This window comes from Pimephales promelas, chromosome 17 (assembly GCF_988280905.1).
Source record: "Pimephales promelas chromosome 17, fPimPro1.hap1.1, whole genome shotgun sequence".
NCBI lineage: Eukaryota > Metazoa > Chordata > Actinopteri > Cypriniformes > Leuciscidae > Pimephales > Pimephales promelas.
Window position 1 is genome coordinate 8,098,144 of NC_142785.1, and position 26,926 is coordinate 8,125,069.

Below are 26,926 nucleotides of genomic sequence, written 5' to 3' on the forward strand. Positions count from 1 at the left end.
GAATTGTGTTGGACAGATATTGTGTTTTGCGGTAGGTGTGCCATATGGAACCGTTGCAACTGAACCTGCATTAACAACGACAGTGGGGCTTTTACAGCCTTAGTCAAACGGGCTGGCCCGTGTGGTTGGGTTGCGGTGAGATTGTGGCGTTAGAGATTGTGGTTAGGAGATTATGGTGAGGAGATTGTGGTTAGGTCACATCAAGGGTTTATGCCACTGAACTACGAGGAAGGAGCAACCTCAGCAGCAGGAGGGATCTCAAGCACAATAAAGAAAGAAAGGCTGATGTACAGGTAAGTAAGAGTTGAGTGAGGGATGGAGTGGGGTGACTCTGGGATGCCAGAATCACTGTCGAGCCCTCTTGAGGTGTCATGGGCAAGTCGACCAAACACTGAGGACAGAAGGACGTGAAGACCCCAGAGACGTACCATATCAGTTCAATCCAGACGGTTGTCATGCTAGACCACACGTGGTTGATCCCCGGAGCCAGCATCACAGTCGTTGTGTGTGCTGACGGGCCAGGAAATATACTTCACCAGACAGAAGGATATTCATATCACCATATGGAAGAAGTGTAAAAGGATGGAGACGCATAGCTTACTGTAAAGCTACATTTACATTTATCTGAAGCTTTTATCCAAAGCGACTTACAATTGCTGCATATGTCAGAGGTCGCACACCTCTGGAGCAACTAGGGGTTAAGTGTCATGCTCAGGGATACATTGGTGTCTCAGTCTCACAGTGGATTCGAACAAAAGTCACCAAAGGCATGTGTCTCATCCACTGCGCCATCACCACCCATAAACCAACTTGTAAAGCTATACGTCTTTGGTGCTTATCTTGACGAAAGCCAAGTGCAAATCAGCAAGAAGTTTTAACATCTACTCTTGTGTAATGGAAATCATTTGTTGGAAGCATTAGCATATCCTGCCTGACTGTTGCCTTAAATAACCTTATGAAGAGCCGAAATAGATATACAGTACACCGAACAAAATTAAGTGCAAGACTTTTGTTTTTGCCCCCATTTTTCATGAGCTAAACTCAAAGATCTAATACTTTTTCTATTTACACAAAAGGCTTCTCCTTTGCCGAGATAATCCATCCACCTCACAACTGAAGCTGTGTATTGACGTTTTATTTTTCTATACTAACTTGAGATAGACAGACAGACAGACAGACAGACAGACAGACAGACAGATAGATAGATAGATAGATAGATAGATAGATAGATAGATAGATAGATAGATAGATAGATAGATAGATAGATAGATAGATAGATAGATAGATAGAATAAAATAAATAAATAAACAACATTCATTATTTGAATGTATCCAACATTCAAATTAAACATAGCCTAAATAAATTAGAAACAACAGCAAATATGGCTACTTCTATACATATAAAGCACCAAAATATGAGCATACATTTGATAGTTTTGCTGCTGTTATTGTTAGAAGAGAATGACAAAACTTTAATATACCACAACATCTTTAAAAAGGAGGTTTTCATTACATCCAACTATAAAGTAATTTATTTAAAGTAACTGATCTCTTTGTATTTTTTATTTAAAAATTGTAATGCTACTTAACGTTTCCGTAAGAAGGATCTTTTGAAACCATTTAGAAAGGGAACTGGAACTTGAACTGGAAAAGCAAAATAGGCTATGTCTTTGTAATCTCCATGGACCTTCATTCAAAAATTTTCTGACAGATGGCGCTGTACAATAACAATTTGCCATCTGAAACGCAGCTAGAACTTTCCACCTCCGTTCCGTCCTTGGGGGCAAAATGCACATTTGAGCAAAATAGAACATGGTAACAAATTAGCATCTTACGTTGGCGCAATTAATTTCTATAATTTCATTTATAATTGCCAAATTGTGTGTTTGTGCCTTTATGCAGTAAATTACTTTTGTGCTTGCGTAAGCATTTCAGTAATTTCCTGCCTTCTCTATGCAGGGTAGTAGAGGCATTGGTGTTTGGGGTAACGTTAACTAGACGCATTCTGATATTTCCCCCGTAACAAGTAGTGTTTTAAAATACAGCTACATGTTGTTCTTTTCAGTCATGATGTGCCAAACCAATACATAATTATTCCAAAGGAAACAAGAATGCTGGTGCGTAATAACTACACTACTGAATTAAAATCCGATACAAAATATTGGAAACTTCCCTCATTTCTGTATACACGTGACCCTGGAACAAAAAGTAGTCCGGTTGTGCTCTGTCTCCATTCTTCCGCTTGCTGTTACTTTACCCATAAAAAATAGTTAACGTATTTATTTTTTTAATGTCATAACTGGTGTTAACCTAATAATTTGTGTATTTATATTCTGAAATACAGAAAAAGCATTGACATAATTATAAAATGTTGTATCAATGGAACTATTTGTCACAGCGGATGAATATGTTGTCTGCACGTCATCTTTTTCAATGGGAAGCCATGATGGAAGTTTGAGAGTTTAACAGGGGAGAAGTGAATGAAAAGGACCGAACTGGAGACCGCCCCTACGCGACATTTAAAAAAAAAAATCGAGTTTTTAATTTCTTGGTGGAGGCTGTCACCTTTCATATATGTGTTGGGACCTGAGCATCGTGGATTGTTGTATGTTCGGTGGCTTTTATTTTTTAAGGATGTGTAGACGAGCTAGTGCGCTAGCCGTTGAAGCTAGCGGCTAGACGGAGCGCGAGCGGAGTGCGAGCGGGGTTCTGACAACCGTGAAGCGCCCGGAGAGGATCCTCTCTCCGCCTTTGCGCTCAATCACGGCGGCTACGGTGCGACCAGAGACTTGTCGTGCTCTAGAAATTCTACAGTTCGAGACGTGGGAAGTTGCTTATTGTTTCACCCGGGGCTCGTCTGAGCCGAGGAGGGCATTTTGGAAGCCGGGCCTGTGGTGGTTTGGAGCGAGGCCCTTGATGAGAGAGCCACAGCAGACTCAATACTAGCTAGCAGGGGGACTGCGAAACCAGCAGATCATAAAGACGACGTGTCGTCGGAAAGCAACAATACTCCCTCTCACACTAAAAACCTTAAAGACTCCTTTCACAGCAATGGCTGCGATCATAAAGGAATTTGTCAGTCGAAACAAAAGGAGATACCAGGAAGATGGGTTCGACTTGGACCTTACATGTATCCTCTTTGATCGATCAAATGTCCCTGTTCTGTCTATTGTGTAGAAACCCAGTGTCTGCAATGAAGGTAACGTTAATGGCTTGCATCTTGTTCCAAGTCGAGAAATCTCTGACTTTTCATCAGAAGGTACAAGGGGAAATTTTTATTAAATTGATTTTAAGTGATTTTTTTTTCTCGCTTTGCACAAACTATTGGTACTGGCACTTAGTCGGCGACTGGAGCTTGACATGATCTAGACCTATTGGTTTTTGTAACTGGATCAAGTCTAAGTCAGCGCCTTTCAGATTCATGTCAGTTGTCAATTTAACCAAGTTATCGAGCAGACAGAAAATCAACAGACTGCACGCGCACTTATTTCATTAGTACAGTTTTTCGAGGCATGTCCGCAAGATGCATGTGTAGACTACAATAAAAGCAAAGCCAGCGAGGTTGTAAGATGTCATTTGCCCCCTTTCTTACGTAATCTGATATATCGATTGACGGCGACTCTGTTAATCCTGCGTTCATTTCAACTCAAGGCTTCTCGCACGAAAACTGCAGTTTGGGGGGTTTAAAACAAAAGATGCGTCGCATAGAGGTATTGCTGGCTTATATAATGCGATGGATTAGATGAAATGCACAAGCAGTGTCACACAAAGAGCCATTGCATCAGCTGCTCGCAGAAAATAGATCTCGCGCTCAACTTGGGTTAGTTTTGATTGAGCAAAAACGAGTCCGCTTGGGAACAAAAGGATATGTTTTTTTATGTGAAGTATGTCATTTTTTTTTTTTTTTTTTTTGTGCAATCGCAGGAAGGGATTCGTGCGGTCCTGTTAAAGAGGACTCCCTCTGTTGCGCTTTAATTTAGAAACGTCATTGATGCCTGCTCACTGTTATGTGCCATATGTCAATGTCATTTGTGACTTTAAAGTACAGATACATTGTTGGTTTTGTGATTTGGTGCTTTATATTCTTGAAGATCAAGTGCAAAGCATGATATTTTGTTTTATTTAAGCAGGATTCGGTGTTATTGAAGATACCCGTTATAGTCCTGTACACTTAACTGGCCTGCTCTTTGTTGTCCGGTTATATACAAGAAAGGCAGGTGTAAAACATTAAGACATAGGGCTGGAAGGACAGTTGGAGGGCAGAATAAAATCATCCAAGAGGTGCAATTATTTTATAGCACTATAACAACCTGGCATGTTTGATGCATGTTGTTTCAAGAATTTTGTAATGTTATGTATTTACACTAAACAAGGATGCTACTTTGCTTTAGTGTACCACATGAGTACACTGTGAATGAATTGATTGCATGGATATTGATTTCGCCTGATCAGATGGTGTTTGGGCTCCCACTTTGACACAATGTTGCATTATGCTATGCACTCATTGCATTTAAAACGCATACACGCACAGTTGAAGTGGAATGCAGGCCTCATTCACAGAATTGTTAAAAAAGAATAGATGTGATGACTTTATTCCCAATTTATTGATCCTTACTGATAAACCAACAGTCCACGACACTGATAAAATAAAACGTGCATGATCGCAAGGCGTTAAACATATTACCCAGACTCCCCCTCCCCCATGACTCATGTAAATGTATCTAGATTAGATTAAAATTGGCACAAATCATCTCTGGATGGAGACACTGCCCTCAGGATTGCTCACACAGACCTCAAAAATAAGGATTTTTTTTTAAATAATAACTTTTTTTCCAGCCAGGATTTTCTCCACTGCAAAAACTTACCCAGTTAATCATTATCAATAGATTTTCATCATAATTTAATAGCCTAAAAGATTACTTGCATATTTGAAATAATAGCTTGACATTAATATTGCTATAGGCTCAATCGTGACTAACATACATGACCATTCTTTATTCAGTGTATTATGTTTTTAACTGGTTTACAATTATGCATGGCCTGTATCTTAAGAAATATGGTCAAATACACTGTGACCGAAAAAGGTCACGCTGATTTGAATTTGGATAATTTAGTGCACATATCTTTGTAAGGTAGACGTCATTGTTGTGAATGTTTCTGCATATTTTGGTCTGAGAATGTATATAACGAGCTTTTTTTAGAGATAAACACGTTGGTGATATTGATGAATATCCCAATTGCTTAAATTTGACAAGATCTGATGTTTACTAAACACGTGTATTTCTGCAGACTTCGGTTCAAAGAAGACTTTTGGCTTCTCGACCATTAAAAATGCAGACCCATAGCACGTTTTACAAGTTAACATGCATGTTTTCTGTGTCATGGGTATGTGAATCTCTTAGACATAATATATATTTAAAAACACCGCCTCTATGGCTTATAAGAATCACACCATCTCTGAGCTTGAATCTGTCCAAAAATGTTTTCTGCTTGCTGAAATGTCAAGTTTGCCAGATCAGGAGTGAGAACCACATGCTACACCATCTGAGAACACAGGAAGACGTTTCTTACCGTAATCTACTCCAGACTAGATGTTTCTTTTTTTTTTTCTTTTTTTTTTTAAAGAGCATTCTGTCAGAAATCAATTAATTTTATTATTGGAGAGAAATTGTAAAAAAAAAAAAAAAAAAAAGTACGAGTCTCTTATTGATGGATATGATTAGAATGTCTCTGCTACCATCAGGGATGTAATTAATCTGCTGTATCGGGGTCTTATTAGATTGTCTTTATTAATAAAGATAAAGATCTGCTCGTGTATGTCAGGCTGAAGAAGTGATGCACTCGTTATGGAAAAGTGAGGACGGAAAGTGATTCCAGACTGGGCTGAGGCGCAGTGTGATTTATTTAGTGCCCCTGTGTGGCCCTCTGGGTTAGAGGTCTATGCATTGGTCTCTTACAGCGAGAGCCATCTGTTCTATATTACCCAGAATTCTGTTATCTGAGCTCTCATTGCACAACTAAAAAGTAAAGCGCTGCATTAGTGGAAATGCTGAAGTTCTCAGCTGAAACCCGGGTTTGATTTTCTGTTAGTTTGCTTGCTCGTTGTGGCATCATTTTGCTGCTCTGCATTGTTCGCTAACATCGCCTCAGAGTTTTGGATACAATTAATGTGTTTAACTGGTTGTTATAAATGTGTACGACAAGCAGCCACTCCAGTGGACTTTAGAAATGGGTTTGTTTAGTCAGATGATTGTATTTAATTTTTTTTTTTTAAACCCTAACCCAGACTTCTCTAGATTTCCCTAACGTTGCTGTCCAGATATATACCCAAATATTATAGCAATGGGTTTTCCGGCTGAAAGACTTGAGGGTGTATACAGGAATAACATTGACGACGTCGTAAGGTAAGTATTCACTTTGTGTATTGTCTGTCTCTGGAGATTTAGTCGGTATAACCTTTCTATATCTGTGAGTCACTTTTAACATTTACAACCCATGTCGTAGCAGAAAAAAAAGAAGCTCAAGCTGATATTTACAGCTGTGTTTGACTAGGCCTGTCACACCATGCATCCTAAACCTCTTGCACTGCTTTGAGTTTGCATTCATTGATGTTTTAAGAAATGTGTAACTTATGTTTAGCCAGTGTGTCATTCATATATGCTAATCCATAGTCCTATGAATAAATGCATTTGTGATGTAAATCGGTTGAGAGTAAATATTAGCCTTAAAAAAGTGGTCTTTTCAGGTTAAAATAATGGCTTTGTATAATTTTGTCCGTACAATTAACTTCAATTAGACATTTAATTCTAGTCATCCATTGTTGCTCGGTGACATTTGTCTAATGGCTAGCCGCTAAAGTGTACTTCGGTTTTCAGGGCTCGACATTAATGCTAGTCCGAGACGAGTTTTTTTTTTTTTTTTTGTAAGAGAAAGTAGCCTAAAAAAAAAAGAACTAGGGAATCACCAAAACGTGAGAATGACTCTGTCTCTGACTCTAATTGTATTAGACGTGGTGTAAGTGACAATCGATAGTGGATAATATTATTAAATGTAGCTATAATGTACTGGCGGTTACTAGGTTGTGCTGTTAAGGCTATCGCAGCCTCTCGAGGAGAAACGAAAACAAATGAGCCCAGCAGACACAAATAACCTGTTAAAATACTATGGTAAAACATTTAATATGATAGGAGTTAAGCAACATCACACAACCAAGGGTTCTGTTTTCCTGAATATATCACGATTGAAAATCTGACTGATTTAATTCGACACTTCAATAAATAAATAATAATAAGTCACTTACATTTACTTCAATAAATAAATAATAATAAGTCACTTACATTTTAGACAGAATATTGACTGTTTTTGTTGTTTCAGCAGTGAAAATAGTTCTAAACAAAGATTTCAGCAGAATCATAGTGCATCTCACAGCAGCGCACTGTTTTCATTTGTGAATTATTCAGCGTTTTAAACAAATTGATTGTCAAATATTCAATGTCCTACCGCATGAACAACTGCCTCATTCCTGAACGAATCGGTTGTAGGAATGACTTCATGACTCATTATTAAAACAATCAATTGCCGGCCGCCACCTACTACCAGTTTAGTTTAAAAGTAGGCCTATATTTTTTCCCCAACTTACAAAGATATTTGATCAGTTATAACTTCTGGAGAAAAATAGTGCAGACACAAAGAGCATTCATCGACCGCCTGCTTTCACTCACACCAGTGGAGTATACTTTGAAAGGCTTACACAAAGGTACACAAGTTTAGAAAAAAAAAAAGTTTACTTTAGGCTTAAGACTTATGGGTGAAATGTAGATTTTTTTTTTTTCATAATCATGTGTATTTAAATAGCCTGGCACAATTTGTGGTGTGTATAAAGGCAGCCTCATTTCATTCTAAACCCATCAGAGTTCTGTTTCATCTTGAAACATATGGAGATATCTTTAATTAAACCTTAGAGATTTGATTTCCACCATTTTAAAAAGTATTCCACCAAAACTTTGATGGGTTAAAAATTTTCATACAGAGGGTGTAAAAGAAATCCATATGAATCAAGCACTTTAATTCAAATGATTCATAACTCAAATAATTCAAACTTAAAGTGACACGGTCGCTTTATATGATTGATAAACATTACAGATGTAACAATTCACTCAACTCTCAATGCGATATAATTCAAGATACTGGTTTTACAATACGATTTTCTCACGATTTTCTTTTAACAAAATTAAATTATAGATGAGAATTTAATTTTTTTTTCTTAGACAAAATGCTGCACATTTCTTTTGTAAACATTTAAATATATTTTATGTTAAATAATAAAACTTAATAGAAATTTTAAAACAAATCCTTTAAAAGTCCCTCCAAGGGGATCTTCCGAGTCTGTCTGATCGAGAGGCCGCTCTGTTATTCCTCTCTCGTCCTGCTCAGAGAAATTACTGAAATAATAGTACAACATTGTCAGGGATTTTACATTGTTGTAAAGGCAAGATGTTATAGTTTGTCTCATTACACATTACACTAAGAGTTGTAAAAATAAAACGCATTAAAATAAATGTGCCATAATAATCAACAAATTGTACACATTTAGAGAAAGACATAGTATCCTCGCGCTGGTCTTTCTTTAGATGAGAAGAGCCCGGAATTAATTTTCTATGACAGAAAACAGCCTCATATCTTTGGCCATGAATGCACCTTGTGATCTCTGTGGCTCTCACACTCGTCACAGCGAGGGGGGGCTCAAATCTGCTGGTCTGGCCTATTAATAGCATTTTACGTACAGATGGAGGAGACTCGTTTTGTTTTGTCTGTAACCACTTTGGAAAGTCAAAATGTTGCCACACCTCAGATTTGAATGAGGAAGGGGCATCCTCACCGTCAACATGTACCGTTTATTGCAACAACTTTGCTCGCTATTGTCGTGTGTTTGAAGGGAGGTCATTAGTGTCGCCAGATTGGAAATATCAAAGTATCGTACCAGAAGGGCAAAATGATTATATTTGGAATAAAATACGGCGGGGGTATATATATGTATTTATTGACATAACCAAGTGTACATGCATGAAGTACATCAAATATGTTAAATCTAGCTTGTCAATCGTACTTGCTTGACATAGGAGCACAAACCTCATTGGTTCTCACATGTCACGCAAGCGTGTTTGAGCTTGGATTTATTAACCTTTTGAAGCATCTGTTTTGGTGGAGGGATAGAAATCTATCAGATTCATTGAAAGAATAAAGGATTTGGAAGATAAAGGCGAGTAATTATTTAGAGGTATTGAAGGGGACATTTCTTCAACAAAACTTAATGTTTTTGTCCTCTTTCTGCAGATTCTTGGACTCGAAGCATAAAAACTATTACAAGATATATAATCTGTAAGTGCATTTCAAAAAACTTTGGTTTTCAATGTAATGGATTTTACTGATGTTCAATTGAAGATTAAAGAAAACAAGCATTTGATCGTTGTGAATAGAGTACATTGTCATTGCAAATAGTCTTGTTATTTAGTTGAGAATGTTCTGTTGGTTTTGGCATTGATTCAGAGTTCTTTGTAGAAAAGTGTTACATTGAACTTTTGTACTCATCTGTTTTTCTTTGTGGTGTTTAGATGTGCAGAAAGACATTATGATACTGCCAAATTTAACTGCAGAGGTAAGATGCTCGGATTGCAGAAATCAGCTCTTTACAGATGGCTCTGAAATGTGTTTTTTTTTGGTGTGTGGTGATGATAACGAAGGTCTCTTAATTAACTCTTTTTTTTTTCTCTCTTGTAGTTGCACAGTATCCATTTGAAGACCACAATCCTCCTCAGCTAGAGCTTATTAAGCCTTTCTGTGAAGATCTGGATAAGTGGCTCAGTGAAAATGACAATCATGTGGCTGCCATTCACTGCAAAGCTGGAAAGGGACGTACGGGTGTCATGATTTGTGCGTACTTGTTACACCGAGGCAAATTCAAAAAAGCACAAGAGGCTCTGGACTTCTATGGTGAAGTTCGAACCAGAGACAAGAAGGTGACGTATACATTTTTGCTTGGTTTCCTTTTCCAAAAAAAACTGTTCTCGTTCCAGTTTTTGTATAAAAATGTAAATCACAAGGTCAAATGTTTTTGATATATTTTATCATTTTAAAAATCAGTTGTCATAGTCCAAGGGCTGTTAGAACCTGTTTTGATGATCTAAAATTAGGGATGCACGAGATATCGGCCAGCATATCGGTATCGGCCGATATATGTTCATTTTTAATGTCATCGGCCAAAATGTGGTCTATATATTAAAGCTTCAGCTGAGACACTTGTTGAGCACTGTTTATGTTTTGAATTTCTTGAAATATGATTGAAATCTCTTCAAAAAATGAAAATGCGGTACGGTACAACATGTGCAGCGCAAATCTGTCATTGGCTATACAACACTATAACATGGACATGGATTTAATTGTGAGACTTTTGTTCTTGTAATCAGGCTCTCAAAATCGGATATTAATTTGGATTTAAGTTTATCGCCCAATTAGTGTTGTCACGGTACCAAAATTTCAGTATTCGGTACCGATACCAGTTAAAATTCACGGTTCTCGGTACCAATTTCGGTACCAAAGCTTAGTTTAAATTTACATATATTTAAGTGTTTATCACGGTTACAAGTATGGAAACTGTACATTTGTATTATAAACACTTTAGAAAAAGATTAGATAAAATGACCTAAAATAAACAATAGTATACACTAACACATTTTTAAAGTTGTTTGTAAAGTTTTAATCCCTTATTTATTTAATGCACAATGAATTAAGTGAACAAACATGAACAATCAGGTGTTTGTAATAAATAACATTTTCAAACATTAATTAATGTTGTAAAAATATATTGTTCACTCAATGTGTTGATAACTAAGTAATGTTTATGAATGGTATCTTTGTAGCATTACCATAAAACATGTTTTATTTGACTTGACTGTCCTTTTATTAATCTAAAACTGCATTCATATTTAATTTTAAAAAGGCTTTTTAAACCTGCTGAGTTATAAAGGCAAGAATACGCCTAGAACTGGCATTGACATTAAATGACAATACTAATACCATAGTACTCTGGTGTCGGGTAGATACTACTGTGCTCATGTACTGGTAAAACTACCCCGAAAGCACTTTAGAGGCCGTTCACATGTCGCACGTGTTTTTTAATTATATTTTTGCGCGTGCTTATTCTTTCCAAAGCGCTTGCTCTCACGCGGCGTCTGTCGTTGCTATGCAACGCCAACGAGTTTTTATTAGGAGCGCGCTTGCCTCGCGCCTATATTTGAAATTGCGAATTTGCATGTAATCGGCCTCTTATGGCAACGTGACATTAGCCTAATCCAAAATATTTCCATATGTGGCTCTTTCCTCCTTTCGTGTCAACAAGTGGATTCAGAGAGAGAGAGCCATATCAGCGTTATGAAGAGGCCGCAACTGTGCACGTTTCAGACATCGCGTCTAGAACAGAACTGGATTAACCTGGTACTCGGTACCTAGAAAAGCTGGTACCGTAACATTTTTTTTTTTAGTACCAACTTGGTACCGAAGTACCGAGTTTTTTGACAACACTACGCCCAATATATCGGTTATCGGCTTTCAAATATAAAGAATTATCGGTTATCGGTATCGGCCAAAATTTTCATATCGGTGCATCCCTAAAATGATCTAAAATGAAAACACCATAAGCTCTGTGAGGTCATTATTGAATGCATATCACGTATCAGTTCCCTAGTCTTACTGAAAGAGAAGAAAATATGTTCAGTCTAGGGCTGTCAAACGATTAATCGCGATTAATCGCATTCAAAATAAAAGTTTGTGTTTACATAATATATGTGGGTGCACTGTGTATAATTATTTTGTATATAAATAAATATATATATATATATAAAAATACACACACATGCATGTATATTTAAGAAAACAATATTATTTATATATAAAATATTTATATTTATATATAATATATTTTATATATAAATCTATATACAAGCATGTGTGTGTATTTATATCGATAAAATAATTATATACAATGCACCCACATATATTATGTAAACACAAACTTTTATTGTGGATGCAATTAATCGCGATTAATCGTTTGACAGCCCTAGTTCAGTCTTACCAAATTGTAATGTTTTTGTGCACTGATATAGCTACACCAACGCTGTTGTATAAGAATGATCTATTAATAATATTAACGCCTAATGCGTTTCAGTCCAAAGTCCCAATGATAAAAATTCTTCTACCTACATCCTAGTGTTCTTCTCTAAAATGCAACAGTGCCCCCCAACATTTGCAGTGGCCTTTGTTCTGGAAGTGTTTTTCTCATATCAATTTAAAAAGTCTTTGTTAAAAAAATTCTAAAACCATGTAACAGCCAAATCAGCTACAAGAACAACCTGGTAGCTCACAGTAGGTGTGTCTTTAAAAGTTATCAGTGTTTCATATTTGTTACCTAGACTCTGGCGGGCTTCATACTTTTAACCTGTCCTGCTTGTCCTGAACTGGAAATATTTATAAAGCCCACCTGCATTTAATCATTTAATCCAATGGCATATTTTAAAAAAATGATTCATGCCTTAAAATAGCATTTTGAATATGCCATTCAAAATGCATTGATACTGAAATATCTGAAACCATTCCAATACTCCTTTTCTGCAGTATCGATACACTGAGCTAGGCGTTCTCACTCTGTCTTCTCTCCGACACCCGCCACCTCCACTCACTCACTCGTTTAATTTGTTCTGGTTAAATAGTGCTGGTGTTACAGGGCCTAAATTTTGGTGCAGGGTTGTGGGCTTTGTTTTTTTTGTTTTTTTGTATGTGAATACTGAATAGTTGTATCTGTGCATAAGCTCTTAAAGTGACATCAGCCTAATTTTCCTGTTTCTCTCTGTAAATCAAAAGACAAAGAAAATAACATTTCTCTTGACTGAATCACTTTTTATAACTAGGCTATATATAATCCATTCAGAATTTAAATAAAAGTTGACGCATACCAGTTATTGATAAGATTACGCAAGCCATGTTCCCATTTGCCATCTCAGACATCTGGCTTCTTAAAAATCAGCATTTCTAAAAGTAATGTTAGAAAAAGCCTCGCCCCACACATTCACAGGATTGGTTACAAATTTGTGATGAGTGTGTTGGTTTCAAACCACGTTTTTGAGACTGTCTTTAATGCGCTGCAGTTTTAAGAGAAAATACTCAGCAGTGATGTTGACAGATGCATTTGCACATGGTTTGACTTGAAGCATATTAAAAAACACCACATAGACATCAACAACAATCAAAAACTTGATTTTCATAAAATTCTTATAATATAACAGATTTCTAACTTTTGTTTTGGGCTTTTGCTTTGGCAAAGTATCTTGTCAAATTAATAAAAATTGAAAGCTAAGCTTGATATGGCTTAGTGCCCTTATCAAAAATGCAAAAGGTTGGAATTTAAATTAGTGGATAGTCTGTTGGGATTTGCTCTCCATCTCAGTGCCTCGGTTCATAGTGAAATTCAGCAAACTTTAGCTCTGCATATGTGATGTGAGTTTAGCGTCCATTCGGGAACTCAACGGGAATGATTTATGCATTTTCACATTTGCATAATTTCTAGAATTTTTGTGGATGGATTATTGCAGCAATTCACTAGATTTGTAATGAGATGTTTATAAACCTTTTTTCATAAGAATTGCAGTTTTCTGCCAAAATAAAAGCTCTATTACAGTTTCCCAGCAAGATAAAAACTCAAGTGTTTGTCTTGTAAGTGAATAAATTGATCTTTCATTTGCATTCATTTTACAGTGCATTTGTTTTACATGTACACAAGTTGCTATCGAATGGGTTAATAATGTGATAAAAGAATTATGAATATATTCTAATTGTTTGGCTTCCTAAAACACCAGTATGAATAATGTTGACTGAGACACTATCACATCTAAAAGAGGATTAAGTGCACTTTAAAGTTTTTTGTTGTTGTTGTTGTTTTTTACTGCTTAATTTGCGCACTGAACATGGTTTGGCACGCTTAATTTTAAATTAAAAAAAGTATGCTAGGTTAAATTTTCAATTTTAAAATGTACAAACATTTTCACTAGAGATAGAGGTCCACGTCCCATGGTCTTACAAAGTCCTGTGTGAATCAGTTCCCTTATGGAGAAAATGATTGGGATTATTAATCCTGGAACCCAAATGTTGCACCCTACACTCATCACACAAAATAAAGGTTCTTGAAGAAACTTTTAACATCCATTAAACCTTTACATTGCTCAAAAGGTTCTTTAAATTAAAAATGCTCTTTGAGGAGCCATAATTATTATTCTGTGGCATTGCTTAAACTCCCCTTCAGAACCATTGTTTCAAATGCGTCATGTTGCCTTTAATAACTCAAATCTGGTGTTATTCAGACCACAGAGGAGATGTTTTTTTATTGACGCTGTGGTTTTCTATTTCACAGGGAGTGACTATACCCAGTCAGAGGCGATATGTGTACTACTATAGCTACCTTCTGAAGAATAAGCTCGAGTACAAACCTGTGGCCTTGCTCTTTCACAAGATGGTGTTTGAGACAGTGCCTATGTTCAGTGGAGGGACCTGCAGTAAGTTCTCTTTCTCTTTAACTTTCTGGCACTATTGTTTATATTTTGTATTATCATCCGTCTCGGGTGATTAGATCACAAGTGCTTTGGTGAGAGGTATTGCTGTATACACCTGGTATTAACTTTCACTTCCTGTGTCTTTTGTGAGCAGTCTTGACTTTTCCAACATTTACACATACCCTGCAAAGTTTAAAACTCTTGTTTTAGTTTAGTAGGTGAGTTGGAGGTCCTATGTTTTCCAGGAAGCATTAGCTTTTACATTACAAATGCAATGTTGGCATATGAGATTCTAACTATAGGCCATTTCACACAGGATGTGCCAGTCACAAATGTCAGGGTCTGTTTCGATGAGATGCACATGGGAAATCACAGGCAGTTTGGCAGGGTGCAAGCAGTGCTTCTACACCCAAAGTCTTGCTTTTTTTGCGTGTTCTAAAACATTTTACTGTGCTGTTTCAGAAAACATGGAAGAGACTATAATACTGGGTCGTAATAGTTGCATAAAATTTTTATATTATTTGCTAAACTGAACCATCTCTGAAAAGCCTCATACAGAGACATGCATTTTAAAAATCTGTGGCATGGGAGTGAATAAATGGGTTTACCGGATAACAAAATATAAAATAAAGATTCAAAATTTCAGCCAGATTCAACAATTTACTATTTTATATATATGGAGAGTTCAGATGCAAAAGCCTCTAAGTGCCATTTGAAATTTTCTTCTAAAATTATCATTTTTATCAAGCTTGTATATTTAAGTTCAGTAATTTCACTTAAATGGCAATGAAGATTACCTATTAATTGTCATTTAAGTGAAATTACTGAACTTAAATACACAAGCTTGATAAAAATGGTCATTCTAGAACAAAATTTCAAATTGCACTTAGAGGCTTTTGCATCTGAACTCTTCATATATATATATATATATATATATATATATATATAATTTAGAAAAAAAAGCTAGCACTTTTAAGTCATGTTCCCCATACTGTACTTATTATAGTAGTTACATTAACTGGTTAATAACCCTGAATCTACCCCTAAACCTAACGTTACCCCACGTAGTTGTCATATAGTACCCAGTACTTTTTTGGTAAGTACTTATGTTAGTGCACGTATTGTAAAATAAAGTGCAAATTATTAATAAATGTACTAGAAAATGCATAGATATCCATAATAAAGGCTAGATGTCTCGTCCACGCTGCTGGCCAATGGAGCTCGCCATCCGTGCCTGGCGGCCATCTTGTCACAGGCAGCTCCCTCACTCGTATCATTGTGTTTTAATGGTGCATGTACTTTTTAAATAACCATAACTTACCAAAAAAATGATTGTTTTGACTTATAATGTCTAAATGGTTTGGCCAAAAATCACAAAACTGCTCTCTGTAGGTTCGGTGAAGCATACTATATTTGCTATTTTATGAACGCGTTGATGTATCGTTGTAAAACTCTCTGTTTGCAATTGGTACTGTTCCCTGATACTCAATTAGTTTAGTTTCAAGACAGTTGGTTTTTAATTAGTTTTGCCAATTGTAATGAAACAGGTCTTATTAGATTCCTTTGGTAAAACCAAAAACATGGATACCAATTTTGTCATAGTCGGTCAAACTTTCTGTCTGCGAATATTTTATTTTTTTTCGTTAAAAACGTAATGAAGATCATCTCCAGACCATGCTGGCAAAAAGTTATGGATTTCTTGTCAATAGACAACCGTTTTCTTAAACCATTTCATAAAACTGATGACTTGATGTCAAAACATATCTAAGGTGGCATCTCTGCAATGCTTTAGTATATTGACACCAAACTTTGCATGCCATTGTCACTCTGACCACGCCACATCGATTTGGTCACAGTGCCATCTGTTGGTTGAAAGTGATAGACCAATAAATCATGTTACTACTGATTGTATTTATGATATTTTAGCTATTTTGCCTAATCATCTCAATATGTCTTTAAATGCTCATTGTTGCAGTTGGTCTGTGCTTGGGCCCTTAATTGCTGCTTGCTGCTATATTTCATTCTTGTTATGGTGATAGGAAGTCAGACTGTCCTTTAGGATGTGATTAGGATATCAAATGACCCTACCGGCCACATCTCAATTGCTAAATGTGGGAGATTAGACATTATACAAGTTATACAAATATTAACATCATGAATTTCTGCAAAGTTACCTCCATTTTTACCTTCATTTTACTCCCGCCCACTTGTCGAATCATTTCAGACATTAATACCAGGTGTACGCAGGGTATGGAAATGGAGATCAAGTCTCTCACCCCAACCTCACACACACACACACACACACACACACACACACACACACACACACACACACACACACTTCACTATCGTAACAGTGCCAAGGGGCAGCTTTACTAAATAGCATTCACGGCTGCTTGCGGCTTTCCTTTTTTGCTTCAACTGCTATAAATTCTACCCTACAAATTCAAACTTCTGTCTTTCTATGCACCTAGACATTTAACCTTTATCTAGATAGACCTAATGTACTTCCTGGACTATTTTATGTACTTTAGGCACATAGCTGTCATATTCAAACAAAAGTGGCAAGAATGTGTAAAGATTTTCCAGGCAGCTCTGCTTCCAGAGGGCCAACTCTTTACTTGGAGTGCGAGTTTGTCCAGTGGCGCTGTAGCACAGCATCCATGTCTCTGTCTATGACTGTACCTCCTCCAGGCCCTGTTCTGAACACATTCTTGGTGACACTAACCAACCCTGCCGTACTCGCTACAAACAGAAAGGCACAGTGCGCCAAGGTGGATCATTCATGATGCTTTAGACAACCTACTGTTTGAAATCTGAACTTTATCCATTATATTTTATTTTTGTTCTTCTATCTATAAGAACTTGTGTGAATTTAACATTTTTTTTAGAGAGCGTACCTCAAGGCTAAAGGGCTTCCCAAATGATGTTGCACTTACCGTTTCCTCCATAGTCTTTTATGGCCATTAATATTTCAGTCCAGTTCTGTTATAGACTATAGTTCTACGTGAGTGTGTGTGTGTGTGTGTGTGTTGTGTTTTTTAGCTTCGTTTAAACGTTTCTTCACCTCATAGTGCCCTCTCTCTTGCTCTGGCCAGGCCACTGGACAGTCTTTAATCTCCTTCTTTTTCTCCAAGGGGATTCTGCTGTAAAAAGCAAGAGTGAGCAGATTCCACATGGGTTCAGAAAAGCCAATTGGCATTGGGGTAACGTCAGCTTTTAAAAAAAAATTGTTTCTCATTTTCTGTTCTGTTAGCCTACCCAGTGTTACTTTGTAGAATGTGTTTGCCATGTACAAGTAAAAGCCCCTAACGCCACTTTTGGGTGGTCGCTTGTGATGTCCCATCCAAAGCAGATGGGAAGTGTGGTCCTGCGTCAGCAGTTCTCAGAATAGGGCCCTTAGCATGCCACTGTTATTTTGTCTTTTCTGTATCAATTTTTCTGCTCTTTCTATCCTGATGTTTTCCTCTATGCTTCTCTTCTGTTTCATGTTAACATGCATAAACTCACATTTAGTTTGTTACACAGAGCTGGAATGGCAATTACACATTGTTTTAATTCACAGATCCTCAGTTCGTGGTGTACCAGCTGAAGGTGAAAATCCACACCTCCAACCCAGTGCACACAAGGCGAGAGGAGAAATACATGTACTTTGAGTTTCCGCAGCCGCTGCCTGTTTGTGGGGACATCAAGGTGGAGTTCTTCCACAAGCAGAACAAGATGATGAAAAAGGTACGTGTCAGTTCCCAAACAGCCCAAAGCGCTCTTGCAGATCTTCATTGCTGCATCTAGTTGTAAATGTAGCATTGAAATGATAGTTAAAAGGATGCAATTTTATGGTAGTAGTGGATGTCATGTCCTAAATCCTATCACAGTAAGATCATAGCTGATATAAACCATAACTAGGGATGGGCAGTTTTCAAAAATATTGCATTAGAATATTCAGGCTCATAAAAATCGACTATTCCTTTATTTAAACGACGTTTAACGAAAAAGACGTTATTAAATGTGTTTTTTTGTTTTTTTAAAGCTGCAGTTCGCATTTTTCCCTATTTGTTGCCATCTCTGTTCGAAATCTGCAATTGCAGTCATTCGCGGAATTATCAACTTAACGTGAGTTGTAGTTCGGCACAAGCGCAGATGAACACATTGGAGCCCGACCGATAAAGGATTTTAAAAGGCCGATACGATACAAATATTTTTGGGTTTTAAAATCCGATATATCGGCCGATATTTTATTTATATATTTATTTTTATTTTTTTAAAGTGGACATGATAGTCACAAATTTTTTTCATGCTTGAGTTAAAAGAACTGATGGGGATGTTCTTTTAATTGTTATTCAAGCAATGTATGTATCGTTCCCAACTCAACGAGCGTTGCCAACAGGAACGGTGTAGAGTGCCCTCTGGTGGACAAACTATACAACTCCAACACTCATGACATGGTTCAAGCGTGTTTCGTCCGTTTTTATTTTATTTTTGAAATATTCATTTATCGGCCATTATAGCTGCCGATACCGATAGTTTGGAAAATGCCTAATATCGGCCGATAATATCGGCCTGCCGATATATCGGTCTGGCTCTAGAACACATTGAGGAGAGTGTGCAGCTGTCAGTCACCGTGCCGGTATGGATACTGGGATTCAGAATCACAGATAATTCTTTTTGGAAATATGACTAACATAATTTTCACCGGAAAATGTCATCTGAACAAGTAACATCCACTTTTGTTCCGTCTATGACATTGCAGTAAATCGCACTAATTGAAACTTGCAATCGCTTATCACGCAAAACCGTGCAAATTAAACTTTGTTCTCAACTTGTTAATGTTAACAACGTCAGCATTGCGTGACTACATGTAATGTCCTTCCGATATGTATCCTTGTTTTCACATGGGTCGGTTGCAGTCTCTTTTTTTCTGTAGCCACTCCGAAGACTGATCAAAGTCTTTTGCATTTTACAGCGGGTGAATCTCTAGTTGTTACTGGTGATTGTCGTTTAAACCTTTCTGGAGCTGCCATCAAATTGATAAGTTTAAATATATCAAGTGCTGTGAGAAAAAGGCTATAAATCTCCACCTCCAGCATCCTCACACGCAATATAGCCGACTAGCCGAGACTCTTCTTTATGTGTACAGATGTGACATAATGGCGCAAAGACATGCTTGATTCTCCCGCAGAAATCCACCAGTACCACTGGAGTAGGGGTGTAACGGTACATGTATTCGTATTGAACCGTTTCGGTTCGAGGCTTCCGGTTCGGTACGCATACAAACCGAACGATTGCTTGGACCATTTTTCCTGCCGGCAAAATTCGTGCTGACGCGGCCAACGTTGCGCAACATCAAATGGCAAACGTAATGAAAGCAAAACGAAACTGCACTACTCATTATGTGCTTCATGGATCGTTTATCAGTTCGGACCAGCAACATCTGTGCAGCGCGAGCCGATCTCGACCAAGCGACACTGTTACTACACAGCGCTAAGAGATCCGGTAAATAAAACATTTGAATTCGCCACTGAGGTAATAACATCGCTGCGAGATCTAGTGAGATGCATTCACATTTCTCCGTTATTAACCGTAGATCTCTATTAGATCAAACAGCGCTGTCATGGAAACCAGGAGAAACATTGTGCCGCGAATTAACTAGTAATACTTTCGTCCACAGACCAGCAACATTCACCATGGATTTAATATAGTAACACTAACTGGAACCAGTTTGGCTGGAATTGTGAAATGCTTTCAAGTACTTCACACATCTTTTTCCAGCACTTCAAAATTCAAATATTATATAAACAAATAGTTATTTTTAATGTGATGACCAAAACATTATTTGTTCATCCTTCAAAGATGACCCCTATTTATAAACCTGAAAGTTTTAAGATCTAGGAAAACTCACACTTATTTAAAAATATTTTTTCTTTAAACAAATAGGAAATTTCTCTGGCATTTCTTTCTTTTTGCTGTATCGAAAACGTACCGAACCGTGCCTTTAAAACCGAGGTACGTACCGAACCTTGATTTTTGTGTACCGTTACACCCCTACACTGGAGTGAAAAACATTACAAGTTGACCGCTTTGAATAGAGCTATGGCAAGCAGATAGCGTTGAATACTGACTGGTTATGTATTTTCTCATATGTATTTTGGATCATTTTTAACACAAAAAAGCTCCGCACTGCAGCTTTAACTTTTTGTCACCATTTCTGAACAAACTTAAAATTAGGCAATATACACAACAAGCTTACATATTATGTTAAAGTTTTCTTTAAGTTGAAAAGTTTTTACGTTAGGCCTATGTGTAAACAAAAAATATAAAAAAAACAAGCTTTAATAGAGGCACGCTCAAGCAGCGCGAATGGGAAAAAAATGGCTAATAAAGCGATTGTGTCAGATATCGTACAGAACGTACACGCACACTCGAGTCAGCGTATGATTATCGTGTTTGTACTGTAGACCTTATGCACCAGAGAAAGGTGGGCGCCGTCATCTTTAGAATATTGTCTTTGAACTTCCGTTTTTGCGTTCGCTTTGTATATTTATATGGCATCGCTGTCGGAGTAATTAGCTGGTGAAGTGGATTTACTTATTGTAGAGTTAACAAAAGTTATCACGAGCATTCTAATGTCTATTATAAGCATTGTAAAGCAGATGTCTTCACAAATGTCGACCGGGAAATTTTTTACGAGCAGTTCATTCATACCTATGCAAGATCGCTGTGGAAATACAGACCGGAAATCGAAAGACAACGAGCGCGGCGCTGAATATGGGCGGGGCTACATAAGATCTATATTGAGAAAAACAATAATATCCACATGTAGGGGCGCCGCCAGCAATTTATGCTCGAGTGAGAAAAGGCGTGCGCTAACAGAAGCTTCAGAGACACAAAGACAACGGTGTTCTAAGTTCACTTTGTGTGTTCTGTTTTTAAACTGGTCTCCATCAAATAAACTTAAAGGAAGTATGTCTCAAAATCGTTAAGCTATAAGATAAGTTATCTCAGATCATGTGGCGGCGGGGTCCAGCAGCGCTTTACCTGCAGTCGTGATGAAGTGATTGAGTGAGCATGGCGTTTCTGTTGCGTGGTGGCTGCGTCGTGTTTTCTGTGTCTTTGCACACCATGTCTGACGTGTCGCTTACGTACAGGGAGGACGTATTGTGGAAGCCTGATACTTCATGTTAAGCATAAATATACCGATACCGATGCGATATACCAACTGATAAAGACACTCAGCAGTATTGACAGCAGAATAGACTAAAAAATATTATGTTCTGTATTGACAGGTGCAATATTTGAAAATTGATCATTATTTATTTTTTCAATTATATTTATCTGAATTTTTTAATTTATTAATATGTATGTATTTTGCCTGAAAACGCTTCCAACACGCTTGTGTGTCGCGTGAAAAATAGGCGTCGGTACTATTTCTAGCATGTATATGTTTTCCGCGTGGCTCAAGCCGCCGCGCCGTCACACAGCTCCAATCTGTTAACATGGGAGCTGAAATAAAAACGGACGCGCACGCAGCCAGTGTGTCATGGGCCTAATAGTATTTTATTTTTCGAATAATAATTACAGATCGAATATTTGAATATTTGTGCACACCCCTAACCATAACCATGTTTTTATAGCTATATCACTTAAAGTATCGCAAAGTTTTTCTGTTCGCTGGACATGGTTTTTGACTTGTGCGAAAAAGAGTTAATGCAAATAATGGGAGATGGAAAAATTGTTGCTGAGAGAAATTCTGACGTTGCGAACATTAAACGTGTGACTAATCCGCTGTTTCCTCATTATTGGAATTCCAGCTCTTTTTTTAGAACTGGATTTAACTCAGCTCAGTAATAAGAGGTTAAAAAAATAAACACCGTATGGGCTAAAGTAAAACCATAAAAATACTTAAAGGTGTATTGAACATTTGATTTATATTGACCTATCCGTAATTAAACCATTCCATGCAAATCACACTTAGAGGGTTAGTTCACCCAAAAATGAAAATTCTGTCAGTATTTACTCACCCTCATGTTGTTCCAAACCTCTATGGGTTTATTTGTTCTGCTGAACACAAAGGAAGATATTTGGAAGAATGTTTTAGTCAAACAGATCTCATTCCCCATTGACTACCATAGTAGGAAAAAATACATACTATGGTAGTCGATGGGGAATGAGATCGGTTTGATTGCAAATATCTTCCTTTGTGTTCAGCAGAACAAATAAACACATAGAGGTTTGGAACAACATGAGGGTGAGTAAATACTGACAGAATTTTCATTTTTGGGTGAACTAACCCTTTAACAATGAGCAGCTTTAGCATATCATTAACTAAGTTGGGGAGTCCCCAGAGAAGTCAGGTTAACCCAGTATATATTTTTCTGTTAATATGAAAAATTGGACTGAGAGAACAGGAAAACTGTTTGTGTAACATTAGTAACACATTATTAGCTGTTTGATAACAGTCAATCTAAAGGCTAAACATATCAGTTACGGTTATGTTACAAAGCGATACGTAACACACATTACCATTCTGATACATCGAGTTATAGACGAACCTGTATAATTCGCCCTTCCTCCTCTTCTGAATCCATTTTCTGGTTCAAACGTATATGGCTGAATTAAACCAGTATTTCCACTTTCCATTGTGCAGCATTTACTAAAGTTGAGCAAGTGGATCAGGTTTTCCGAGACTTTGTGATCGAGTGGAGCCGGGGACCAATTTGCGTATTCATGGATCCACGTATACTAAACGAAGCAAGGGTGTAGTTACATTCAAGCTATTTTAAGGCATGAAAAATGAAAACTCACAAAAAAAAAAAGTATGCTTACCTTTTTGGTGGTCCAGTTTTAAATCATACAATTGACTACAGCTTTTTCACTCTACTAAGGCATAAAATACCATATGTTAGCATGCTTCCTCAATATATGCAAAGTTCACATACTCGTTTCTCTGAGAAACGCTTCTACAGCCAGTTATTTTCATTTTGTTTTAAGTCTTCACCCACATGGTTTGATTTTTCTATATCGTTGCTGTATACAAACTCTCCTATCGCCCCGCTCTAAACTGCTCAGCGTGGGCTATAAGGCGTTCGGTATAATAAACATCAACATTTCTTTTAACCCCTTAACTGTCACCGTCCCGGTACCGGGACGCCTAACTTTACTTCACTATATTTCTATAAAATCCTAATCTAATTATGACAAATTATATATTTTTGGAAAGGTCTAAGACTTCTAATTAAATATTCGACCCCTGTTTTGTGTTAAAAATTATGTAGGAAGAGTAATTAATGAATTTATGACAAGAGTGCACCTAAGAAAATCTGCATCATAACAGGAGGTCTGACCTTTGTCACAAAAAGTTGATGCACCCACTTTTAATCATTGAAACTTCTGTTTTTATGCTAAAAGTTCATAATAAAACATATAATCTAGTATTTTTCAATAAAAAATAAAGTACAGTATAAAATTATCCTCTAAAAATGATAATATATATGTATATATTATCCTCTAAAATATAATAATATTTTTTATCGCCTTTTTTTATTATATCACACATTTTAGTAGTTATCATAAATTAGGTATCATTTGAAAGCTTATAAACTCAGAATTCATCCTGTGAAAACCATTTTATAATTGAACGTTGCGTTACCATAGAAACGGTACTTATTTTATGAGGCTCCTCCCCTTTTGGGCATCCTTATTTTTCATAATTTATGATCAAAACCTTTATTAATCTTGACAAAACACATATTGTCAGAAAGGTCTGAGTCTGAAGGTTCCAAATTTTGTGACAAAATTGATATTTGGACAGAAATGTATTAATTTGTTAAGGCAGAATGTACACAACTAAATTCAATGGAATTCAATGGCACCCGGTGGCTATTTTTGGTACTACGCCTAAACAAAATCTCATGGGAACTTCAATTTTTGTGATATCAACTTCAAATTTGGAACATAACTTGGTTAGATTTATGGCTTTGATTTTATAGTAATTTTAGAGTAAAAATATTTTGTAAAATATATATTTTATATAAAATAAAAAATATATAGTACAGTATATTTGATTTACTGTGAATTAAAACTTCTATAACTTTTTCATACTTTCATTTTTTGAAGTGTTTTCACTTCAGCAATAATCTGCTGAGTGTTTTCTTTAAAACAAGACCAAACTTGGGTATATATTCCAAGGCATTCTTAAATTACAACCATTTAAGTGTAAATAGAGCATTTAACCCCCATTCTCAAAAAGGGGGGGTGACAGTTAAGGGGTTAAATATGCTTTGTTAATAAGTAATGTGAGTTGTAATTGCAGACTTATTTTATTAGATGTTTTGCATTTTCCTTTAGATTATTACACTACTTGGTTGTAGCTTTTATTTGCTTATTTTTGTTCTCAACAGGACAAGATGTTTCACTTCTGGGTGAACACCTTCTTCATCCCTGGACCAGAGGAGAGCTCAGAGAAAGTTGAAAACGGAGGTTTAGTGAAGGAACTGGATGGAATCCAAACAACAGAACGGGGAGAGAATGACAAGGATTATCTAATCCTGACTTTAACCAAGAACGACTTGGATAAAGCCAATAAGGATAAAGCCAACCGATACTTCTCTCCAAACTTCAAGGTGTGTTAGCACTCCAAATGCTATTCATTCAGGTGTTAAAGGATTAGTTCACTTTTGAAAAAACTTTTGCTGATAATTTACTCACCCCCATGTCATCCAAGATGTCCATGTCTTTCTTTCCTCAGTCGAAAAGAAATTTAGGTTTTTGATGAAAACATTCCAGGATTTTTCTCCATATAATGGACTTCAATGTGAACCGGATGGTTCAAGGTCCAAAAGACAGTTAATAACAGTTTCAGATGCAGCTTCAAATGTCTTTAAACGACACCAGACGATGAATAAGGGTCTTATCATGCGAAACGATCGGTTATTTCAAAGCTTATTCCAAAAATGTAACTTTTCTAAGGACAAATGCTAGCCTTGTAATATATTGTGAGGCGCGTTTGTAACGTCACGTAATATGTAATTACGTTCAAAAGGTCACGGGCGACGTAGACGGAAGTACAGAATCAAAATCGTCCGACATCGTTGTTTTACCTTTTAATTCCTTTTTTGTAAACGGCGTTTGAGTTAGTTTTCACGTTCAACCTATGCGTTCAACTTGTAAACACTCTGACTCTGTACTTCTGGCTACGTCGCCCGTGACCTTTTGAACGTAATTACGTACTACGTGACGTTGCAAACGCGCCTCACAGAATGGAGAAAGGCTAGCATTTGTCCTTAGAAAAGTTACATTTTTGGAATAAGCTTTGAAATAACTGATCGTTTCACATGATAAGACCCTTATTCATCGTCTGGTGTCGTTTAAAGACATTTGAAGCTGCATCTGAAACTGTTATTAACTGTCTTTTGGACCTTGAACCATCCGGTTCCCATTGAAGTCCATTATATGGAGAAAAATCCTGGAATGTTTTCATCAAAAACCTAAATTTCTTTTCGACTGAGGAAAGAAAGACATGGACATCTTGGATGACACGGGGGTGAGTAAATTATCAGCAAAAGTTTTTTCAAAAGTGAACTAATCCTTTAAGTCAAATGTTCAATTGGCTAAAATGTTCTTTTTCTTCAATCAGGTGAAGCTGTACTTCACAAAAACAGTGGAGGAACCATCCAACTCGGAGGCCAGCACTTCTACATCTGTAACCCCAGATGTTAGCGATAATGAACCGGACCATTACCGGTATTCGGACACAACAGACTCGGACCCTGAAAATGAACAGTATGATGAAGAACAGATTACTAAAGTTTGAAATATTTTTATGGGAAGAAAAAAAGAAACCATACGTAATAGAGTTGTATAAAGGAGAAAACTTGAATATGAACTGAAAGCAAGTACTTTTTTTTTTTTTCTTTTCACCCACCAACCCCCCTTTTTTTTTTTGCTAAATCTTTTTCCTCCAAGCTGAAGTAAGACACGTCACACACAAAACGCCACCAGTTTTAGGGACAAAAATGCGGACCAATTTTTCATTTGTTCATCTGCCCCTCTCCGTGAAGTATCAACACTGATGTTCTGTGGAGAACGGCATCATGTAAATACATGTTCATGCTGTAACACAAGAAAGGAAACCCGGTCAGAATGGGAGATCGTTTATGGGAGAGACATCCAGTGGATATTGAAATTTGCTGCTCCATCAACCTGTTGACACCAAGGCCAGTGCTTTAATCAGCATTCATGCCCCCATGTCTGTCCTACTTTAGTCTGTCCTACCTACTGTGAAACTCTTCTCATGCTGCTGGAAGGCTGCCACGCTTCAGTCGGGCTCTGCAGTGG

The 26,926-nt window shown here is 37.0% G+C and overlaps 1 protein-coding gene across 2 annotated transcripts; it reads left to right on the forward strand.

The window, feature by feature from the left end:
- The first annotated feature begins 2,441 nt into the window (after window positions 1-2,441).
- Window positions 2,442-26,541, forward strand: ptenb (phosphatase and tensin homolog B). Of its 2 annotated transcripts, XM_039688034.2 has the most exons (10): window positions 2,442-3,129; window positions 6,319-6,403; window positions 9,333-9,377; window positions 9,611-9,654; window positions 9,777-10,015; window positions 14,455-14,596; window positions 17,731-17,799; window positions 18,159-18,325; window positions 24,991-25,212; window positions 26,226-26,541. In XM_039688034.2, the coding sequence occupies exons 1-10, from the start codon at window positions 3,051-3,053 to the stop codon at window positions 26,400-26,402; spliced, it is 1,269 nt and encodes a 422-aa protein (XP_039543968.1). In that variant the 5' UTR covers window positions 2,442-3,050; the 3' UTR covers window positions 26,403-26,541. The 2 variants fall into 2 exon arrangements, with proteins under 2 accessions (XP_039543968.1, XP_039543969.1); XM_039688035.2 differs by lacking the exon at window positions 17,731-17,799.
- The last annotated feature ends 385 nt before the right edge of the window (window positions 26,542-26,926 follow it).